Source organism: Pyrgilauda ruficollis, unplaced genomic scaffold, assembly GCF_017590135.1.
Source record: "Pyrgilauda ruficollis isolate IOZ18807 unplaced genomic scaffold, ASM1759013v1 scaffold33, whole genome shotgun sequence".
Lineage (NCBI taxonomy): Eukaryota > Metazoa > Chordata > Aves > Passeriformes > Passeridae > Pyrgilauda > Pyrgilauda ruficollis.
In genome coordinates, this window is record NW_024524711.1 from 2,754,734 (window position 1) to 2,773,634 (window position 18,901).

Consider the following 18,901-nt stretch of genomic DNA (forward strand, 5'->3'; position numbering starts at 1 on the left):
ACTGCACAGAGCACAATTTTGGGATAGTTACAAAGCAAAAAAAAGACATACTCTGAATTAAACTTTAGCTTTCAAACCAGAAATTAGAGTAGACAGTTAAAAGAACAGTAATATCAAACAGATATTGAAAATTTGAAGAAAATAGTTCTAGATTTTTCTTTCTTCTTGAGTTCTCTTGGTCTTTTTCTCTGTTACACACTTCTGTGATTTTTGCAAATCTTTTTCTACCAGATTTCTTCAGCAGCGACTGAAGAAGGCTGTGCCTTATAACAGAATGAAGCTCATGATTGTTGGAAACACTGGCAGTGGGAAAACTACCCTGCTGCAGCAGCTCATGAAAAGCAAACGAACAGAACTGGGCTCTCCAAAAGCTACAGTAGGCATTGATGTAAAAGACTGGATCATTCAAGGGAAAGGCAAAATGAAGAAGGAGCTTATATTAAATGTGTGGGACTTTGGAGGTATTTCCTGAGTTTATTTTTCTTTACTATTGTCTTTCCTAACATTTTAATGCATTACCTATTCTTAGAGTCAACCTGTAGTAATTCAGACTGGGGACAGTAGAATCACAAATGTACACCCAAAGTCCAATGACCACTTATAAATCAGTGGATTCTGTAAATTAGCAGCTAATCCCTCAAAGCCCCAGGAATTTCTTATCACCAAATGTGGTTTGCCACTCATTTCAACTATAATATTTAAAATAATCATTTCAGAATAGTAAGAAACTGCTTGTAATCACCAGAAGAATCTTTCATTAAACTCTCTCCATTTTCTAGTCCAGGTCTCTCTAGGCTCTGCAATGTCACAGGTTTGTAAGATCACAAGCAACAAAGACTCATCCTGAGTCTTTGAACCTTGTGTTTCTGGAAAACTTTCTAAGTTTGGGGGAGTACAGAAGCACTTCTAAAATCCAGGGCTATTTGAGGCTATAGAAAACTTATTTTTAAACAAAGATCTATCATCATTTAAATGCAGTCTGTCACAATGCATAAGCACAGACCAGTGCCACTCAAGCTGGATGTCCAGCTTTAGTTGTAATTTTAAGTGCTTAATTATGTGAATTTATTTTGAAGTTGCTGAAAGTATAGGAGAAAGGAAAGGAAGAAAGTAAAGGGAAAGAGTGAGGGAGAAATTCAGTACTGAAGTTTTAAAAGAATCACAACCTTGTAAGTTGTCTATGCAGCAACTGTGTTTATCCAGTTAAATCTTACACTTGATATAAAACCAGTGTGTGTGTTTTAACGTTACACTTCAGTCAATGCCTACCACAGAGTGCCTTCCTAAAATTTGTAGTTTTTATGGTTTCCTGTCAATCTATATAAATTTCTGCAAACATTAATTTAATTTATGAATTCGTGCTCTGGGGACATGTTCCTCTGCCTTTTGTGATCTGAAGATCTTCAGTCAAGGAAGTACTAATCAATGGAAATTTTTGATCATTAGGACAAGAAGAGTTCTACAGTACCCATCCTCATTTCATGACCCAGAGGGCTTTATATCTTGCTGTTTATGATCTCAGCAAAGGGCAAGCAGAGGTGGATGCTATGAAGCCATGGCTTTTTAACATCAAGGTAAGACATACAGAATGGAATTCTCCTTTCCAGGGAGCTGTAGGTGAACAGCAAATTAACCATAAATACTTATATAGGGGAAGAAGAAAAAAAAAATCTTCAAAAAGTAAGAATAGTAATATTAAACAAGAGCTGAAATGCATCATGTATTGGATATAACAGTAATTTTAGATATAAAAAGACATGATCAGCACCATTTTGGACTTGAAATTATACAAAGTGATGTGCAAAAGAATAGTTTGTATATTCTGGCAATATTTTAAATTTACTGATAAAAATAAGAAAGGAATAGTATTAAAGAAATAATGAGTTAAACTTGCATTTTTCTTTTACTCCAGTATAAATTTTAGGGAAATCAGAATTAGACTAATTTAAAACTGACTAGATACAGGCTTGAAATTATGCTATTAAGTGTATGCTTAGTATCCTATTATTAATAGAAATTATTCCAGAACTATGGTAGGGAATTGACCTGAGAATCTGCCTGTATATTTGTCATTTTTTCTAAGTGTTTATCTATGGAGCCATTCCATGGTGAGTGAGCATTACTTGTCTTTTCTTTTATAGGATGCTTAGCCATGACTGGAGTTTGACTTTGTTTACTGTTCCTGTTAATGAACTTGTCATTTTCCACTCTTTTCCCCTTGGGCAGTGATACAGGACACAGCATTGCAATCAGTATAGTGTTGTTGAACATCACTTCTGATGTGTTCTCCTTTGCTGCTGGTGTTTCCCTGCTGCCCTGTTCCAATGACAGCTAGCAAAGTGCCATTTCTTTTGGCTTTTCCATTTTGTTGGATGTTCTTAACAAATAATGTCCCTCTATTTTACTGCCAATAGTGTTAATCTGCAAAGAATGAAATACAGATGTACACTCCTTCCTTTTAGAACGGCTGATTTTTTTAATATTTCTGTTTTGAAATAGATGGCTGTCTGAGTGTTTGACTAGATTGCTCACATTTTATGTGAATATAAAACACTAAAATCAGCACTGAGTTAATCAGCAGTGTGGATCTCACTAACAGGCTCGAGCATCAACATCCCCTGTGATTCTTGTTGGCACTCATCTGGATGTTTCTGATGAAATGCAACGAAAGGCCTGCATGAGTAAAATCACCAGAGAGCTGCTGAACAAGCGAGGCTTCCCAGCAATCCAGGATTACCACTTTGTCAATGCTACAGAAGAATCTGATTCCATTATCAGACTTCGGAAAATTATCATAAAGGAGAGTCTTCACTTCAAGGTAAGATACACAGTGTCTTAATGTTGAAAATATCCTTGTTTTACTTAAGTGAATACATTTTTGAACATTAATACATAATTAAATAAATTCCTGTGTGATAGCAAAGTCATCTTGCCTTCTATAAAATGTTACACACAGCAAAACAATGAAGGAAAATCACCAGGTTTGTTTTAATTTGATTTTCTTCCCAAAAATTCAACTTAGTAAAAATCCAAGCTAAGTTTTGTTTTCAGGCACTTAGGGCCATAAATCAAGTGTTTAATTAAAAATGAGCCATCTTTGTCTTACAAAGAAATTTAATTAAAACCTTGGTTTCTTGGGCTGCATCACGTAATTACAGTAAGTATTGCAGGATTTCAGGGGACAGGAAATATGGTGTTGTGGTTTGTGAAAACCAACTGATTTCAGTTTACATAGCAGGAAACTATTTCTATAAAGAGGGAAGTGAATTAAAGCAGGAAAGGAAGATCCTGTGGACTGAGTGATCCTCCTAGATTGGAATATCTGCACTTGTAATTCTGTTGTCTCCAAAGTCATCCCAACTCATTCCCTGCCCTATTCTTAGCCACAACATGAAGCCCTAAGTGTGAATGAAGAGACCAGCCCAGGCATGAAGCTTGTAGAGACACAAGATCTTATCTGTAACAAAAATAATATAATTTTTTTAAATTTATGCAACAACACATTTTTCTTATATGTCATAACACATTAAAGAGAAAAGGTGATATCCTGTGCTACTTAAATCAATGGCAGAGCTTCATAAATCATACCAGAACCCAAATTTCTTTTGATTGACTGGTTGGAAGATTTTATAGAGCAAATGATGTATTTATGACTAGCCTCACACCAGTGGTGCTACAAATGAGTTAAAGTGTACACACCTCTCTTGTTTCTCTCAGGAATTAGCAGCTTAGCCATATCCAAATTCTCTCTACCTTCCTTCCATAGTGCAAGGAGCAGCTAACCAGTCCTAAATGGCAAGGAGGTGCCCTCTCAAGTGGAATGGGTTAATTCCTCCTTTCATACATCCAGTAGGCAGGAATTGAGCTGGTGTTTTTATGTGGCTCTGTGTCTCACCACACTTATTGAATACCCCAGAGAAGTTCTGCTTTTTGAAAAATGTTGTTCCTTTAATGTCTACATCTCTTGAGACTATGACTTCAACTGATGTTTAAACTTCTACACAGATGTAAGGTGGCCTGAAGGAAATGAGATAATTACCATAAATGATGTAGGTAGTTTGTGAAAGGAATGTTACAAGGTATCTGCTTAGAGATTAGACAACATTGGTTAAGTATTCAGCATTGTCATCAGGTACTCTGAAGCCTTTGAAATTACACAAGGTACTAATTTCATCTGCACAAGGTACCAATTATATTTTTGACACATTAAAAACATCACAGTACATTGGTGAGAGAAAGATTACAGTTAAGAAGCCAGTTTGTAAATATTGGGAAAGCTGTTTCCCATTTCCTCAAAAAAGCTAGTAGGTCAGCATGTGTGAAGAAAGGAGTACATATAAGGAGGTACGTATGTTTCCATACAAGTAATATGGAAATATTTTCTTCTGTGAGTAATTATTTATAGAAAGACATTATAATTCTGAAAGAATAATTACTTACATCTACCCTTCAGAAGCCATGCTAGTCAATAAATTAGTGTTCCTGTTCCTTTCTGCTGCTATTGAGTGGACATACACTTTATATCATAGTTTTATTTTCTTCATTTCACATGAATAAATTAATACATTTAAGATTATTATTCCTAATTTTACAGATCAGAGATCAACCAGTGGTTGGTCAGCTAATTCCTGACAGCTACCTGGAGCTGGAAAAGAGAATTTTGCTGGAACGTAAAAACGTCCCAGTGGAATTTCCTGTAATTGATCAGAAACGCTTGCTGGAACTGGTACAAGAAGGCCAGTTACAGCTGGATGAAAATGAGCTCCCTCATGCAATTCACTTTCTGAATGAATCAGGTAAAATATTCTCTTCATTGTGTGTTTGTTAGCATTTGTTGCAAATCTGTAGCTGACAGATCTGTAGATGATTTTACATCTTTCACAAGGTAGCCACAAAATGGTAAGCTGAGGTGTCTAAGCTTGGATAACATTAGTTTGTTAAACCACATTATTAGGAAGGGAATTCCATGACATGAAGGATCAGCACTGTAACAGTTTATGTCTCTTGCTCTCTTTTACTCCTCCTTGAAAACATTCTACTGCTGGTTAGGCAGCACAGTTGCTGAAGGAAGATGCAATTGCTCCAATCACTCAGATAAAATTGTGGTTAGAGGAATACATGTAACAGCTTATCACAGTGCAGTACTGACTTCCTAAGATTCAATAATAAACCACACAGATCTTAGTAAAAAAGCAAGTCAGATTAAAAATCTAACAAAAAAGTCTGAAAATAAAGGTAAAGCTGAGCATGCTGTGCTTGCACTCTACTGTTCTGAGATATTGACATCAATATAGCTGTATTTATTCAAATTGTATATGTCAAGTCATATAGTAAAAACAGCCCAGTGTGGAGTGTTTACTTTGCTTAATATTGCTCTTGAGCAATGCATTGCTAATTACTGTGTTCTTTGTGCAGGTGTTCTCCTTCATTTCCAAGACCCGGCACTACAGCTAAGAGATCTGTATTTTGTAGATCCGAAGTGGCTGTGTAAAATCATGGCACAGGTCAGACTGAATGCTTTTTGTGTATGCGTTTATGGTACATTTTCCCCTGTCTAAAGCCACTGTAACTCCTCAGTGTTCCTTCTTCACCATTTCTTTATTGTTTCATTATCTAGAATTTTCTCAAGGACCACCATTTTTTTAACCTGGTTCTTTCTGTTTCTGTTGCTTTCTGGGCAACTGTGCTTGTCTGTTCTTACATTGTAATGCTGAATATCATTTAAACTGCAACAGACACAAGAATACATGTAGAACAGAAAAACCCCATGGATGCAAGGTAATCCTGCAATATGTTGCCACAGGCTGGGATGAAAGCTGGAACTTTGGGCTAAAGGCTTTAAGAAGGGGGGAAGAATTGTAATTGTATGCTAGGTACAGATGGCAGAGACAAGTGAGTGGGTATGAAGTTGGAATGGCAGAGCAGCAGACTGACTGTTTAAGTGAGACCATCATTGAAATGTTGATCTAGAAACACTCTCAAAATTTATTATATATATTCAGATTTTCTAACCTCTGAAACTTTCATCTAATGATGAATGTACATCTGAAATTGTTTCACTTTTTTTAAAAGATTCTGATGGTGAAAGTGGAAGGCTCTTCTAAATACCCTAAGGGAATTGTGAGGCGTTCAGATGTGGAAAAATTCCTTTTGAAGAAGAGCAAATTCCCTAAAATCTATATGTCACAATACTTTAAGCTTCTGGAAAAGTTTCAGATTGCTTTGCCATTAGGGGAGGACCAGCTACTAATCCCAAGCAGGTAAGCAATGAGCTACATCCACAAATGACAGCCATAGAGATAGATCAAAATTGAAACCTCCCATCAGGCTGACTAGGTTCACTGATCATCAGAGCAATTTGGTACATGAAAGCATGACATACTCTTTGTATATTACATTTTGGTAAATGCTTTCAGAAGAGATATGTTAAGCTGATCTTGTAGCAGATAAAGCTTATGTTGTATCAACATGGTGGGTAAATGGAAACTATAAATGATAGAACACTTTATGAGGATAGGACTTCTTTTACAGTAACCATGCTTCAAGACTACAGCTAGGAGGTTATAATTTAGAGCACTGTGCCAGCATTACAGATATTTATTGAAATGTAAAAGATAACCATAACTTATTTGCATGAAGTGAGAACCACCAAGTTACTCAGAGGCATTGTCTCCTTCAAAAAGTGTAGATACTAAATGTGGTGACAAAAAAAAGTGTTATGACTTTGAATGTGGTATTTTTGTTTTATCTGAAGCAGATAACTCAGATAACTCAGTTTCTCTGCCTCAGTTACAGATTTCCCTAATGTGTTTAGTAAAGTTTACATTGCCAAGTGGAGAGAGTGTTTCATGGCTGGCTGCATTGATTTTTATGTCCTTCAAAGCCCTGGGATAGGAAGATTTTATCTGAATGTTTTACCTGCCTTATGTATGTCTCAGATTTTTCTCATATTTGCGTTAAATATCTAATGATTCATTAGTGAGATACTGTTGAGTTTAAATTACAGTCAGAACTTCACTTTGTCACAAGCAAGCATAATAAACAAACACACCATCTGTTAGCTTCCTGACCATCTGAATCATACATTCATTAATAAATAATACATTTTACATTATTAGTAATATATGTCATAACTCAGATATATTACAGCATCAAGTACTGTCTTAATATCTTTCTTCTTTCAGCTTGTCTGATCACAGACCTGTTATAGAACTTCCCCACTGTGAAAATTCGGAAATTATCATCAGGCTGTATGAGATGCCATACTTTCCTATGGGATTTTGGTCCAGGCTCATCAACAGGTTGCTTGAGATATCTCCTTACATGCTATCAGGAAGAGGTACAAATCTTTATCTTCAAAAGGAATAGTGTGCAAGTTTGCCTTGAATGCCAACACCTGCATGTTAAATACCTACATTTAGTCCCCAACACTGTTTTGCCTTACCTAAATTCTGAACACTTCACAAATGTAAGAAAAAGACAGTGGTCGTTTTTGTAATTTAGAAGTATCCAGGAACAGATAGTGCCTGATCTTGCAGTTGTGTGCAAAAGAAAGCAAAGGTTGTTTCTCTCTTTCACATGCTAGAGATAGGGGGTCTTTATTGCTATTTGCTTCCACAAAGAATACAGGAAGGGATTTGTCTTCCACACAGAAATACAAATTGCTTTTCTTCAGGTTCACTAATTCTCCCTTTATTTAAGTCTCAAAGCTTTGCTTTTATCAGAAAGAGGGGATATGTTTTTACTTTTTTTCCAAGAATTCCATGCTTTCACATGATAATACTCTACAAATATCACTTGTAAATGCCTGAGGTCCTGACATTTGAGTTTCTTCTGAGCATCAAATTCCAGTTGCATCCTGTTATTTCATGAGTGTGTGACAGGAAAAATTTAAATCACAGCTTTTTTTCATATTTTGCTTGAGATATTCTGTACTTGAACCTGAACATACCTAAGCATTTCTGTAATGCCTACCTGCTGCATGACTTAGCATCTGGTTAAATACTTACAGTTTGTGGGTATGCCTTCTAGAACTGAACACAAGTTGACATATATTTAGTTTTTGTGGGGCTGTGCTGGCTGCACAGTTGTAGCCTTTATTTTGTTTCTTATTTGGGTAAGTATAACCCTACAATCATAGTTGTATATTCAAAGTACCATGAATTATTCTGAATATTTTAAAATTGACATTCATATTGGAGATCAGACTTTTAATCTAATTTTGTGTTTTCTAGAGCGAGCTCTTCGTCCAAACAGAATGTACTGGAGACAAGGCATCTACTTGAACTGGTCTCCTGAAGCTTATTGTCTAGTGGAATCAGCATTATTTGACAACAACCCAGACAGTTTTTTGAAAATTACAGCACCTTCTTGCAGAAAAGGTTAATTATTCCTGAGCCTGAATTTTGCTCCAGTTTGATTGCAGCTTGGCATTTTGGTTTGTTGTGCTTCTGCCTTTGGAATATAGAGTTTGTCTTTGCAATTAAAAATATGGCAGACTGGGTGTGTAATATCCTTCTTTTTGTTTCTTAAAGGGTGCATCCTTTTGGGGCAGGTTGTGGATCACATAGATTCTCTTATGGAAGAATGGTTTCCAGGTTTGTTGGAAATAGATGTTTGTGGTGAAGGGGAAACACTGTTGAAGAAATGGGCTCTGTACAGCTTTCAAGATGGTGAAGAACACCAAAAAATACTTCTTGATGACTTGCTTAGGAAAGCTGAAGAAGGTATATATTTATGCCATTTGAGGTATATAGAAGTACACTTGTATCTACACAAATAATATGCAACATCCCCTTTATAACATTTGGGTATTTCATGTTATTTAAAAATGTTTCATTTCTGTAAGAAAAAAATGACAGTGTAAGTCAAAAGCAGCTTGGGGTTTTTTTATGTCAGAGCTGCCTAGTATATATGAGAATAGAATATGAGACAGATTGCATCTGCTCTGTGAAGTTATATAAAAATAGCAATAATGGAAAGAATCATTTTGTCATAATACTGATAATGCAGCTTCAATGTTGGAATGAATCCAGCAGATAATAAAACTAATATTTGATCTCGTGGTTGGATCACATAGCACAGTAATTTAAAAGACAATATTCAGTATGGCATTCTACATACTAACAGCATTCTTTCTTTTTACAGACAGAAAAATGATGTCTTGGTTAGTGTTACATTGCAGCCATTTTCTTCACATTTGATAGGTACATATATAGAACCTTGAAAATTCTTAAACATGAGAGCCAAGAATTTGAATGGCAAACTTAATTAGTATGTATGTCTGTGTGCATACGTATGTGTATATATATATACAGACATATATATGTATGTATATATATAAGCACATATATTAATCTTATTTTAGGTACATTGATCTTGCACATTCTCAGAGGTCCTCATGCCTTTCAGTGCTTTTTCACTGATACCCTTCTTTTTTTTTTCTTTTTCATTTTCTCTTTTGTTTTTCTTAGGTGACCTTTTGGTAAATCCAGATCAACCAAGACAGACCATTCCAATTGCTCAGATTGCTCCTGATCTGATACTGGCTGATTTGCCTAGAAATATTATGTTGAACAATGATGACCTGGAATTTGATGAAGCTCCTGAATTTCTCTTGGGTAAGCATTATTTTGTAGGGTGTGTTTTTTTTTATAGTGATTATGTAAATAAATTTATTGAAATAAGTCCTGCAACATATGAAAAGGATTTTAGAGATTTATTTTCTGAAGAAATGTATTATTTTAAGGTATTCTGAATTCCAGGTTATTGAGTTTTGAATTTTCCATTAATTTGTGCACTAGGACACTAGTTTTTATGTGTTTAGTTTATTGATCGTGAATCTTAACATAGTAAATGTTCCACATGTTTTAAAACTGAACCCTTTCAGCTATTATTTTTGAGAAATGGTCGTTATCCCTTTTTTAATAATACTCTTCAATGTTGTTGTTCAAAAGGTGATGGTGGGTTTGGATCTGTGTACCGTGCATCCTATGGTGGTGAAGAGGTTGCTGTAAAGATTTTCAATAAACATACTTCCCTCAGGCTCCTAAGACAAGTAAGAAATCCTGTCTTTTTTTTCTGTAGTGATGTTCTTGGAATACCAGCCCTAGCAAAGAGTTTTAAAAGTTTAAGTAAATTGCAAGTCCTCGTTCCAAAACATTCCTCAGTTTACTTCAGTTGTAGAGATTATGCTTTTTGCACTATTTCATCTGATTTTACAATTTACAGGAGCTTGCAGTGCTTTGTCACCTCCACCACCCCAGTTTAGTGTCTTTGCTGGCTGCTGCAATCCGTCCCCGGATGCTGGTGATGGAATTGGCTCTCAAAGGATCTCTTGATCGTTTGCTTCAGCAGGACAATGCAAGTTTGACTAGAACACTTCAGCACAGGATAGCTCTACATGTAGCAGATGGCTTAAGGTAAATGTGACTTCTGCATTGCTGTAAAAACAGGATATAGCTTCAAAGATGATATACTGCAAATGAAAAGCTTCTGTTCTCTCACATCTCAAGCAGAATATTTCCTGGGTCAGACAAATGCTTGTATTTTTATGGTTGATTGGCTGCTATGTAATGCAGACTTTCATTACCTGTTTTTTTCCTGCTATTGAGTGATGCTCATATAAGTAGAGAAATTGCAAGACTCTAGGTGCAGTTTCCATGTAGCTGTTTGTTGATTTCTTACTGAAATGTCAAATAAATTAATTTAGTGCATTTTTCAAGTTCTGAAAGTCCTTTATTCACCTCACCTCATTGCAGTGTGACTTTACAAAGATAAAATCTGCAAGAGGGTTAAGTTTAAGGTTCTAAGATGCATTTTTCAAACTATCAGTGGCTCTTCAGATAAAACTTGGTACTAAAATACTGCAATGTGAATAGTAAAGTAGTAAACAGTAAATAGTATTTCAGAACAATTCTAAAGTCATTATCCAGAAAGGCTGTGTCATGTTGGTTTTAACACAAAATTTCATGTTAGAAAGCACAATTTACTGTTACAAGAATAATGCACTCAGTGTGTGTATACAGATGCATCCCTAACTTTCAGTGAATGCTTTCAGTGAATATTTTTTGATTACTAGGTACCTGCATTCAGCCATGATCATCTACCGTGATTTAAAGCCTCACAATGTGTTGCTCTTTACCTTATATCCCAATTCAGCTGTTATTGCAAAAATAGCTGACTATGGCATTGCCCAGTATTGCTGCCGAATGGGAATAAAAACCTCAGAAGGCACACCAGGTATGGAAATAGGATTTGATTTAAAGTCCATTATGTCCAAAAATAGCTAATATATTTTTCATGTAGTCTGTAAGTAGTAACTCAAATCTATATTCTAGTCAAAAATCACAAGTAGTCCTAATCATATTACAAGTTGTGATGCCAGATTTATGCCTTTTGGCCATTCCTCCTGTTCATGTTTTAAGACCTTTTAGAAGAATCAAGGAGTATATTAAAGGTTTGAAAAGAAGAAATTAAACTACATGCATTCATAATAATTTTTTGTTGTCTGGTTTTAAAAATGTTATTGTGATATTGAAATTATACTGCTAAAATATTTTTCTTTAATTTCTAGTAAAGTGTGCATAAGTCTTAATTTTTTTAAAGGCAATGAATATCTTCACTGTTCCCCAACTTTAGAGAGAACCTATTAGCATCCATTCTAAAGCCCTGAACAATTCAAGCACTTTGAGAAGTTCCTTTAGGTCTTTTAAATTGTTCTTGGGACCGTCACTTCAAGTGTTAAATGTTAGGCCATCAATAAAAACTGCAGACTCGCCCTTGATTTTCAGCACTCATTGATAAAGTAATTATTTTACATGAAAAGGGGCAGGAGCTCTGTAACTGATGTACTGTCCCCTTCTTTTATACTTACTGCTGATATTTTTGGAGGTCTGCCAAATACAAGCTATTGCCAGCCCAGAAATAGTTTGATGTTTTTCCTCGCACTTCCTGAGCCATTTTTATCAATAATTGTTTGCTTTTTAAAGTACAAAGTTGGCTTCATCTTGATATGAAGCATACTTATTAATGAATGATTTATTTGCAGGATTTCGAGCGCCAGAGGTTGCCAGAGGAAATGTTATTTACAATCAGCAAGCTGATGTTTATTCATTTGGCTTGCTGCTTTATGACATTTTAACAGGAGGAGGTAGAATAATGGAAGGCTTGAAGTTTCCAAATGAATTTGATGAATTAGCAATACAAGGAAAATTACCAGGTATGCCTTGTTTCTAAAAGTTTTAGCTTTTGTCGTGCCTCCAGAAATAGCATATCTTATGAGTTATGTTGTATCTAACAGTGATCATAGAAGGAGACTTAGAAAAATACAACATTCTTCATATTCCTTCTGCATTACAATATGTAATTATTGGCTGCTGGAAGGAAGATTGAACAGGCTGCCAGGCTGGACATGATGTAATCATCTGGACAATATAACTCAGGACAACATAACTTGGGCACCTTCTGCCAGTGTTGAGAGCTGTTGAATTTTTATAGCACTACAAGCTGAATGTCTGGTGTTCTTATTGATTGCCCAGCAATAGTGGATATACTCATGAAACATTCTTTAAGGAGTGTTTTGCTCCATTTAGGAAAGAACAGCATCACTCAGTCTGGCATAGCTTCTCTATTAAGAGAGACAGAGTGTTCATACATTTTCTGCTCCTTTAGGAGAACAGTCCAGTTCTAAGCTCAGACAGTTTTCGCCCCCTTCCTGAAGAGGATATCCCAGGAACTGATGACTAAGTATCTCTTAAATGCAGCTGTACTGACTGTATTATAAGCCCTGTGGAATAATTGAAGTATTAGTTTCTGGAGATAGTGCAGTTCCTTCCACTTGTGCTCATAATTTCTATGAGGAGCTGGCTGATCTCTCAAACAAACAGTGCCTGTCTTTGGCTGCACTGAATATGTTCATTTGCAGGTATTCATCACTAATGTTACTCTGTCTGAGGCAGGACTGGAATATTTGCTGTGGATTATGATAAACTAAAAGGAAAAGCAATACAGGCACCATCATGAATGATTTATTCTCAGAGAGTTCAGCAGCTGTAGTCATAGGATACATATTCCAAGCACTAAGTGGAAATTTAAATTTCCATATCCTGTAATTGCTATATGGAGTTGTTTATCTATTTGCTGTATCTTTTATTGGAAGTTCATCTGTATTCCATATACTCAGAAGAATAAATGTGGAAAACAGTGTTTACAGGAATTTGAAAGACTGTTGACCGAAGTGCTGTAGCCTTGAATGGTCAGCATTAATGGAAACACAGCCCCTGTATATCTGTGATTCAGTCCCAGGCACAGGGACATCAAAGAAAAAGATAAAGCAAAATCCATTTCCTTTAACTGCTATTAATTAAAAGGACTCTAGTTCTAGCATTTCATGGCATTTCTAGCCCATAATGGCAGATGAGCAATTCCAAGCTGTTCATGCTGACATTTTACCTAAGAATGTGATATTTCTTAGAGAGCTCAGTAAGAAGTTAGATGAATTCTAAAAATAAGAAGGTTAGTAAGAACTATGGTAAATGCTGGTTAATAAGTTATGTAATTTTACATTCTAGATCCTGTCAAAGAATATGGGTGCTCCCCTTGGCCTGAAGTTGAAAACTTAATTAAAAAGTGTTTAAAGGAAAACCCTCAGGAACGACCAACATCTTGCCAGGTATTACTTAGTTTATTTGCTTTTTTATGATAGATGGCAGTACAAAGTTGTGGTTTCTGAAAAGGAATCAGACATTAAGTTAATGAGAAGCAGAGGTTTCTTTCTGTTGCTCTTTTCTGGAATGGAAACTGCCATGAAATATTGCCTGCTCTCACCTTCCAGAATAAACTGTTCCATTGAAATCTACCAACCACATGTTCTAGCTTGCTATTTTCCCTGTGTTGCTTTGTAGCAATTGGAGTGAAACATGATTCAGATTAATTCTTGGTCTTTACTAGAGCTATGCAAAAAAGTCTTTGTTAAGTAGTATCAGTGCAGTTACACACTGTTCTGTGGCAGTACAAATGGCCAGGGCTGCTGAGATACTGTGTCCATATCTAAAAAATGCTGTTATCTGTTGCTTGTTATTTATTGCTGTGCAAGCCATTGTTGTCACCACGGGCATGCTGTGGCTTTCTTTATAGGTTTATGAGATCCTGAATTCTGCAGAGCTTATCTGTTTGATGAGATATGTCTCCATACCTAGCACATCTACAGCAGAGTGCATGGTGGCTGCTAATCAAAGCTGCAAGAAGGCAGGAGTCTGGATAGGCAATGGGAACACAGAAAAGGCACAACTTTCATTTGTTAACCTAAACACAGATGGGCACACGTGTGAGGTATGTGGGAAAGTTGACATTTATTCTGTTTTTTCTGGCAGACAGATATATTTCAGAAAAATTAATTGCATTTTTACAGCAGGATATTACTTCTGGAAAGCTAAGCTTTGAGAGAACAAAGATTGCTCATAAGTGAGTCATCACTGTATCCATGAAATGAAGTAGAAAAGCAGTTGCTTTTTACTCTCTTCCTGCTATCCAGCCTGAACTTTCTCATAATACTGTCTTTCTACTACTGGATTACTTTCTTCTACTGAGATGGAAATTATTGCTAACATGGAGACTACAGAAAGGAGTTAATAGTTAGGCAGACCTTCATATCTCTACCTCCTTTCTACAATCCAGGCTGTCTCTTAGCAACAACTTCTCATTTCCCACAAATGCCATCTCCTTGTGCCTCTTTGGTGATGCCCTCCAGTTCCTTTCATTTGATTTTGTACATCTCAGTTGTATTCAGTTCCTTTCATTTGATTTTGTACATCTCAGTTGTATCCCATCAGCAAAAGGGAAAGGTTTTACCCAGGACTGATGTGCTGTGATGAACATGTGTGCCAGAACTGAGCATGATTCATCATCAAAGTTCTTTCAGTTCTATTTCCATCTGCCATCTGTTGACCATGATACATCTGAATTGGTAGCTTTGGTATAAATTATGTGGGTTGTTTTTCTAAAAATAAAATGAGAAGAAGAAATATTAGGGCAGTATTTTCATTGTTAGCAATTAGTATTGCAAGAGTTCTATTTGTTCAATTCTCTGATAGCTTCAAGATCTTGATTAGAATAGAGTACCTTTCTTTGTCAGTATTCAGCTGAGAGATTTTTCTGTGTGCTGTTTGAGGGGTCCTTCCCAGCACTTGGAAGATAGGTGGCCCAGCTGATGATGTATTCTGCTAATAGGGAATTAGATTTCTTAAAGGGAAAGTTAGGCCAAGGGTCTGTCCAGAGTCCAAGAAGATTATGCTATATTTTTATCATCAGAAATTTCTAGCATTTACCGTTACTGAAATAATGATCAAGTTGTTTTTCTTCTTCTTTTCTGACTCAGGATATTGCAGACAGTAAAATTATAAGTTTGGCCTTAGTGACTCTTCCTACTGAGAAAGAAAACTGGATTGTAGCAGGAACCCAGTCTGGTTCTCTGTGGGCAGTTAACACAGAAGATGAAACAAGAAGGCATCGTCTGCAGAAAATGTCAGATTCTATCACTTGTTTATACTGTAATTCTCTTTCAAAGCAAAGGTATAAATGAATTTTAAATGTTTTGGGTTACATTTTGAAAATACTGCTAAACTGAGGTGTTCAGAAAATGACATCTGTACACATTGCACTTTTGTTCTGACAACTGCTTATTTTGCCTGTGTTTCCACTTAATTTTGTACCCAATGCAACTCGGGACTACATTCATGATCACAGGGGTTGTGTTTGCTTTTAGTGTTTAACTGAATACTTGAAATACTAGAGACTTCTCATTTTAATTTTTCTTACCTGATTAAGACACTTCTAGAATTAATTATTTTATTTTATTTCAGCAAACAGAAGAATTTCTTCTTGGTAGGCACAGCTGATGGCAAACTGGCAGTTTTTGAAGACAGAGCAGTAAAGGTAGACAACTTTTCTGTCTGTTCTACAGAGTTATCAGTAATATCCAAAGCAGCTACCAAGAGTAGCTTTATTTCATGCCACTTATTTTTAATTGCTTCTCTAAAACTAAAATTAATTGCTTCTCTAAAACTAAAAATAATTTTCTATTTTAGTCTGAGAGGAACTGCACACTTTACAATAACTGCTATAAACAAAAGAGTTAAGACTTGGAAAATTCCTTTGAAAGGCCTGGCAAACTGTGTAGAGACTGATATTATTGGTTGTTGTTAAAAATATTCTTAATAGTTTTGACCTCCTTTATTTATTGCTGTGATAGCTCCTTTTTCCTCTCATTTGTATAACAGCTATATAACAGCTGTGTTAAAAAATAAAATATTGTTTAGGTTTTCTGTAGATCAGAGTTCTGCTCACAGAACAGATGAAGAAATGCTGGGAGCTGTTTATATCATCTGGCCCCTGAAGGTTTAGTTCCTGACCATATGCATTTAGAGCAGTTATGGAGTTGCAGTGCATTTCAGAATTAGAATATGGTCCAGTGTAGGACATCTTCAAACACACAGATGTATCTTTCCAGCCAGTCCTTGAATTGTGCCAGGGGTTGCAGAAAGTGTCAGTCCCTGCTCTGGCCTGTTTTTGTTCTTCTCAGGCTGTCTCCTATGGGATATCTATAATGGGAATAAGGTGCTTTTCAGTCAGTAACATTCTGGAAATGGTCTGGGCCATCAGAAAATCTGGATGAGTAAATTTAATTCAGCAGGCTCTGTGGCCTTGTTTTAACAGGATTCTGAGTGTCTGCATCCTCCTTGTTTCTAATGCAGAATATATTTTTTCTTGCAGTGTAAGGGTGCTACACCTTTGAAGATACTGACTATAGGAAATGTTAGCACACCCCTGATGTGCTTAAATGAATCCTCATGCTTATCTGAAAAAAATGTAATCTGGGGAGGCTGTGGGACAAAAATCATGGCCTTAACCAGTGACTTCTCTGTTCAAAAGCTCATTGAAACAAAGACAAGTCAACTGTAAGTTTCTGACTTTTATAAGTGATATTATTTGGCTGATTTGTTTTCATCAAAGGTTTCTGACAGTACTTTGGGGTAATGTCTTGTTCTAGAGTTCATTCTTTGAGATGGCTTATTTCTGTTCTTTTCTTTCCATAATACAGATGGAGTATCAGTGAGAATGTTGAAAGTATTTGTTGCTGCTTTTAAACAAGGAAATACATTTTTACTCCATAAAGGATAGGTGAAGTCAATATCTATGCAACTGATCAGTTTTCATCTCCAGTTGGCCTAGTCCAGGCCCTGTTTACTTTACTTAGAATTATACATACATATTTATCATAGTATTTGTCCTTCCATGTTTGTCAGTATGATAGAGTGCATGTCTTTGCCCTATATATATTTAATCACGTCTGGTTGCTGACTTCTCACTACTTAGAAATTATTGACTGAGGGTTTGGGAGTGTTTGATGTAATTCTCACATGGACAAACCCTACTCTGAAATTAAGGGGAGTTTTTCCTGAGTAGGGAAAACAGTGTTTGATGAGAAAGATTTATTAATAGACTTTGAGCATTAATGTGCCTCCAAGGATGTCATCAGCCTAACTCTGTTACTATGAGAATTTATGTTGAACTGTAGGAAGATTAAAGCAAAGCCTTTCAGTTGTATCTTAGCCTAATTTGATTTTGAGGCTGAATGATTCTGCAAGAGTCAGAGGGAAACTAATCCCACTCAAAGTAGTGAAGTTCTTCTACTAGGTATTTTCTATGTATCTGACTGGAGTTCTTCTCTCTTCTAGGTTCTGTCATAATGCTTACAGTGATGCAAACATTATTTCAATAGCAATAGACAAATCCATCTACTTGGCAAAGAAAAACAGCCATTTTGTGGAAATTTGGGACAAGAAGACAGAAAAACTTAGTGAATTAATCGACTGTGCACATTTTCTTAAGTAAGTGGTTTATTTCAGATTTTTGGCCTGGTGGATAGGAAGGAGAATATCAGATTGCCTTCCCTAGTGTGGTACCCTAACCTGACAGAAGTAAGGCATTTGTCCAGTTTGTTGGGCAAGTGTGGATTTCCTATCCTGTCTTTTGGCCCAGAACTTCAGAATATTCCATGCAGAATCCCACTTTTTAAAGACCCTTACTGTACTTCCCCAATTTCTCTATGATGTCAAGAAGGCTTGTTTAGCTCGAGAAATAAGAAAATCTTTTGCTGTTCTACAGGTACTAAGGCTAATCCAGTTACTTCCTGCATCTCCTGAACAAGAATATTTTTACAGTGCACAAATTCAGTAGGAAATCAGATTTTTATTAACTGTGACAGCTTTTTCATGTGCATTTAAATTGTTCCTCTGCCTTAGCGTGCCACATCCATTTCTTTTTTTTGGTGAAGTTAGGAGCAGGTGTAGGTGTGCTTTTCCTGCTTTGCTGTGACCTTAACCTCCTGCAGACTGGGAGAGAACTGAGAAGTGTTCCTGCCTTCTATTTAAAGGTCTTCTGAAGCAGACCAGATGGCTCTTTGGAGCCCAATAGTCTTCATCCCAGTTTGTTTGCATGAGAGTTTTGTGTTTGGCTTTGTGAATGATTGCTTAAAAGTCTGGTATTCAGAGTGTCATTTTAGTAGCTGCAGAATAGGTGCCACCAAATTCCAATGCAAATTCTTTCCATACTTATAGGAACAAAGTGGAAAAATTAAATAAGGAATCAAAACACAAACTGGCTTATTCTGGAAGAGTGAAGACCATTTGTCTGCAGAAAAACACTGCCCTGTGGATAGGGACAGGAGGAGGACATATCCTGCTGCTCGATTTGTCAACGCGTCGTCCTGTACGAGTCATAGACAAGTTCTGTGATTCTGTTCGAGTCATGATAACAGCTCAGCTGGGTGAGTAAAACCCTCAAGTGATGAGTACTTTGAAATCACTGCTAAGTTTAGGTTTGCTCTGTACTGCTTGTTAGG

At 36.2% G+C, this 18,901-nt stretch overlaps 1 protein-coding gene across 1 annotated transcript in view; it reads left to right on the plus strand.

Moving 5' to 3' along the window:
• The window catches only part of LRRK2 (leucine rich repeat kinase 2), a 63,421-nt gene that overhangs the window by 37,719 nt on the left and 6,801 nt on the right, over positions 1-18,901 (plus strand). The window contains exons 29-49 of the mRNA XM_041474588.1: positions 232-461; positions 1,447-1,574; positions 2,600-2,818; positions 4,595-4,796; positions 5,416-5,504; positions 6,073-6,260; positions 7,185-7,339; positions 8,235-8,381; positions 8,535-8,726; positions 9,474-9,620; positions 9,957-10,057; positions 10,231-10,421; positions 11,081-11,241; positions 12,050-12,220; positions 13,572-13,672; positions 14,137-14,331; positions 15,377-15,570; positions 15,861-15,933; positions 16,771-16,955; positions 17,736-17,888; positions 18,618-18,826. Of these exons, the coding sequence (XP_041330522.1) occupies positions 232-461; positions 1,447-1,574; positions 2,600-2,818; positions 4,595-4,796; positions 5,416-5,504; positions 6,073-6,260; positions 7,185-7,339; positions 8,235-8,381; positions 8,535-8,726; positions 9,474-9,620; positions 9,957-10,057; positions 10,231-10,421; positions 11,081-11,241; positions 12,050-12,220; positions 13,572-13,672; positions 14,137-14,331; positions 15,377-15,570; positions 15,861-15,933; positions 16,771-16,955; positions 17,736-17,888; positions 18,618-18,826 (3,431 nt within the window). The remainder of the gene's footprint in view (positions 1-231; positions 462-1,446; positions 1,575-2,599; positions 2,819-4,594; positions 4,797-5,415; positions 5,505-6,072; positions 6,261-7,184; positions 7,340-8,234; positions 8,382-8,534; positions 8,727-9,473; positions 9,621-9,956; positions 10,058-10,230; positions 10,422-11,080; positions 11,242-12,049; positions 12,221-13,571; positions 13,673-14,136; positions 14,332-15,376; positions 15,571-15,860; positions 15,934-16,770; positions 16,956-17,735; positions 17,889-18,617; positions 18,827-18,901) is intronic.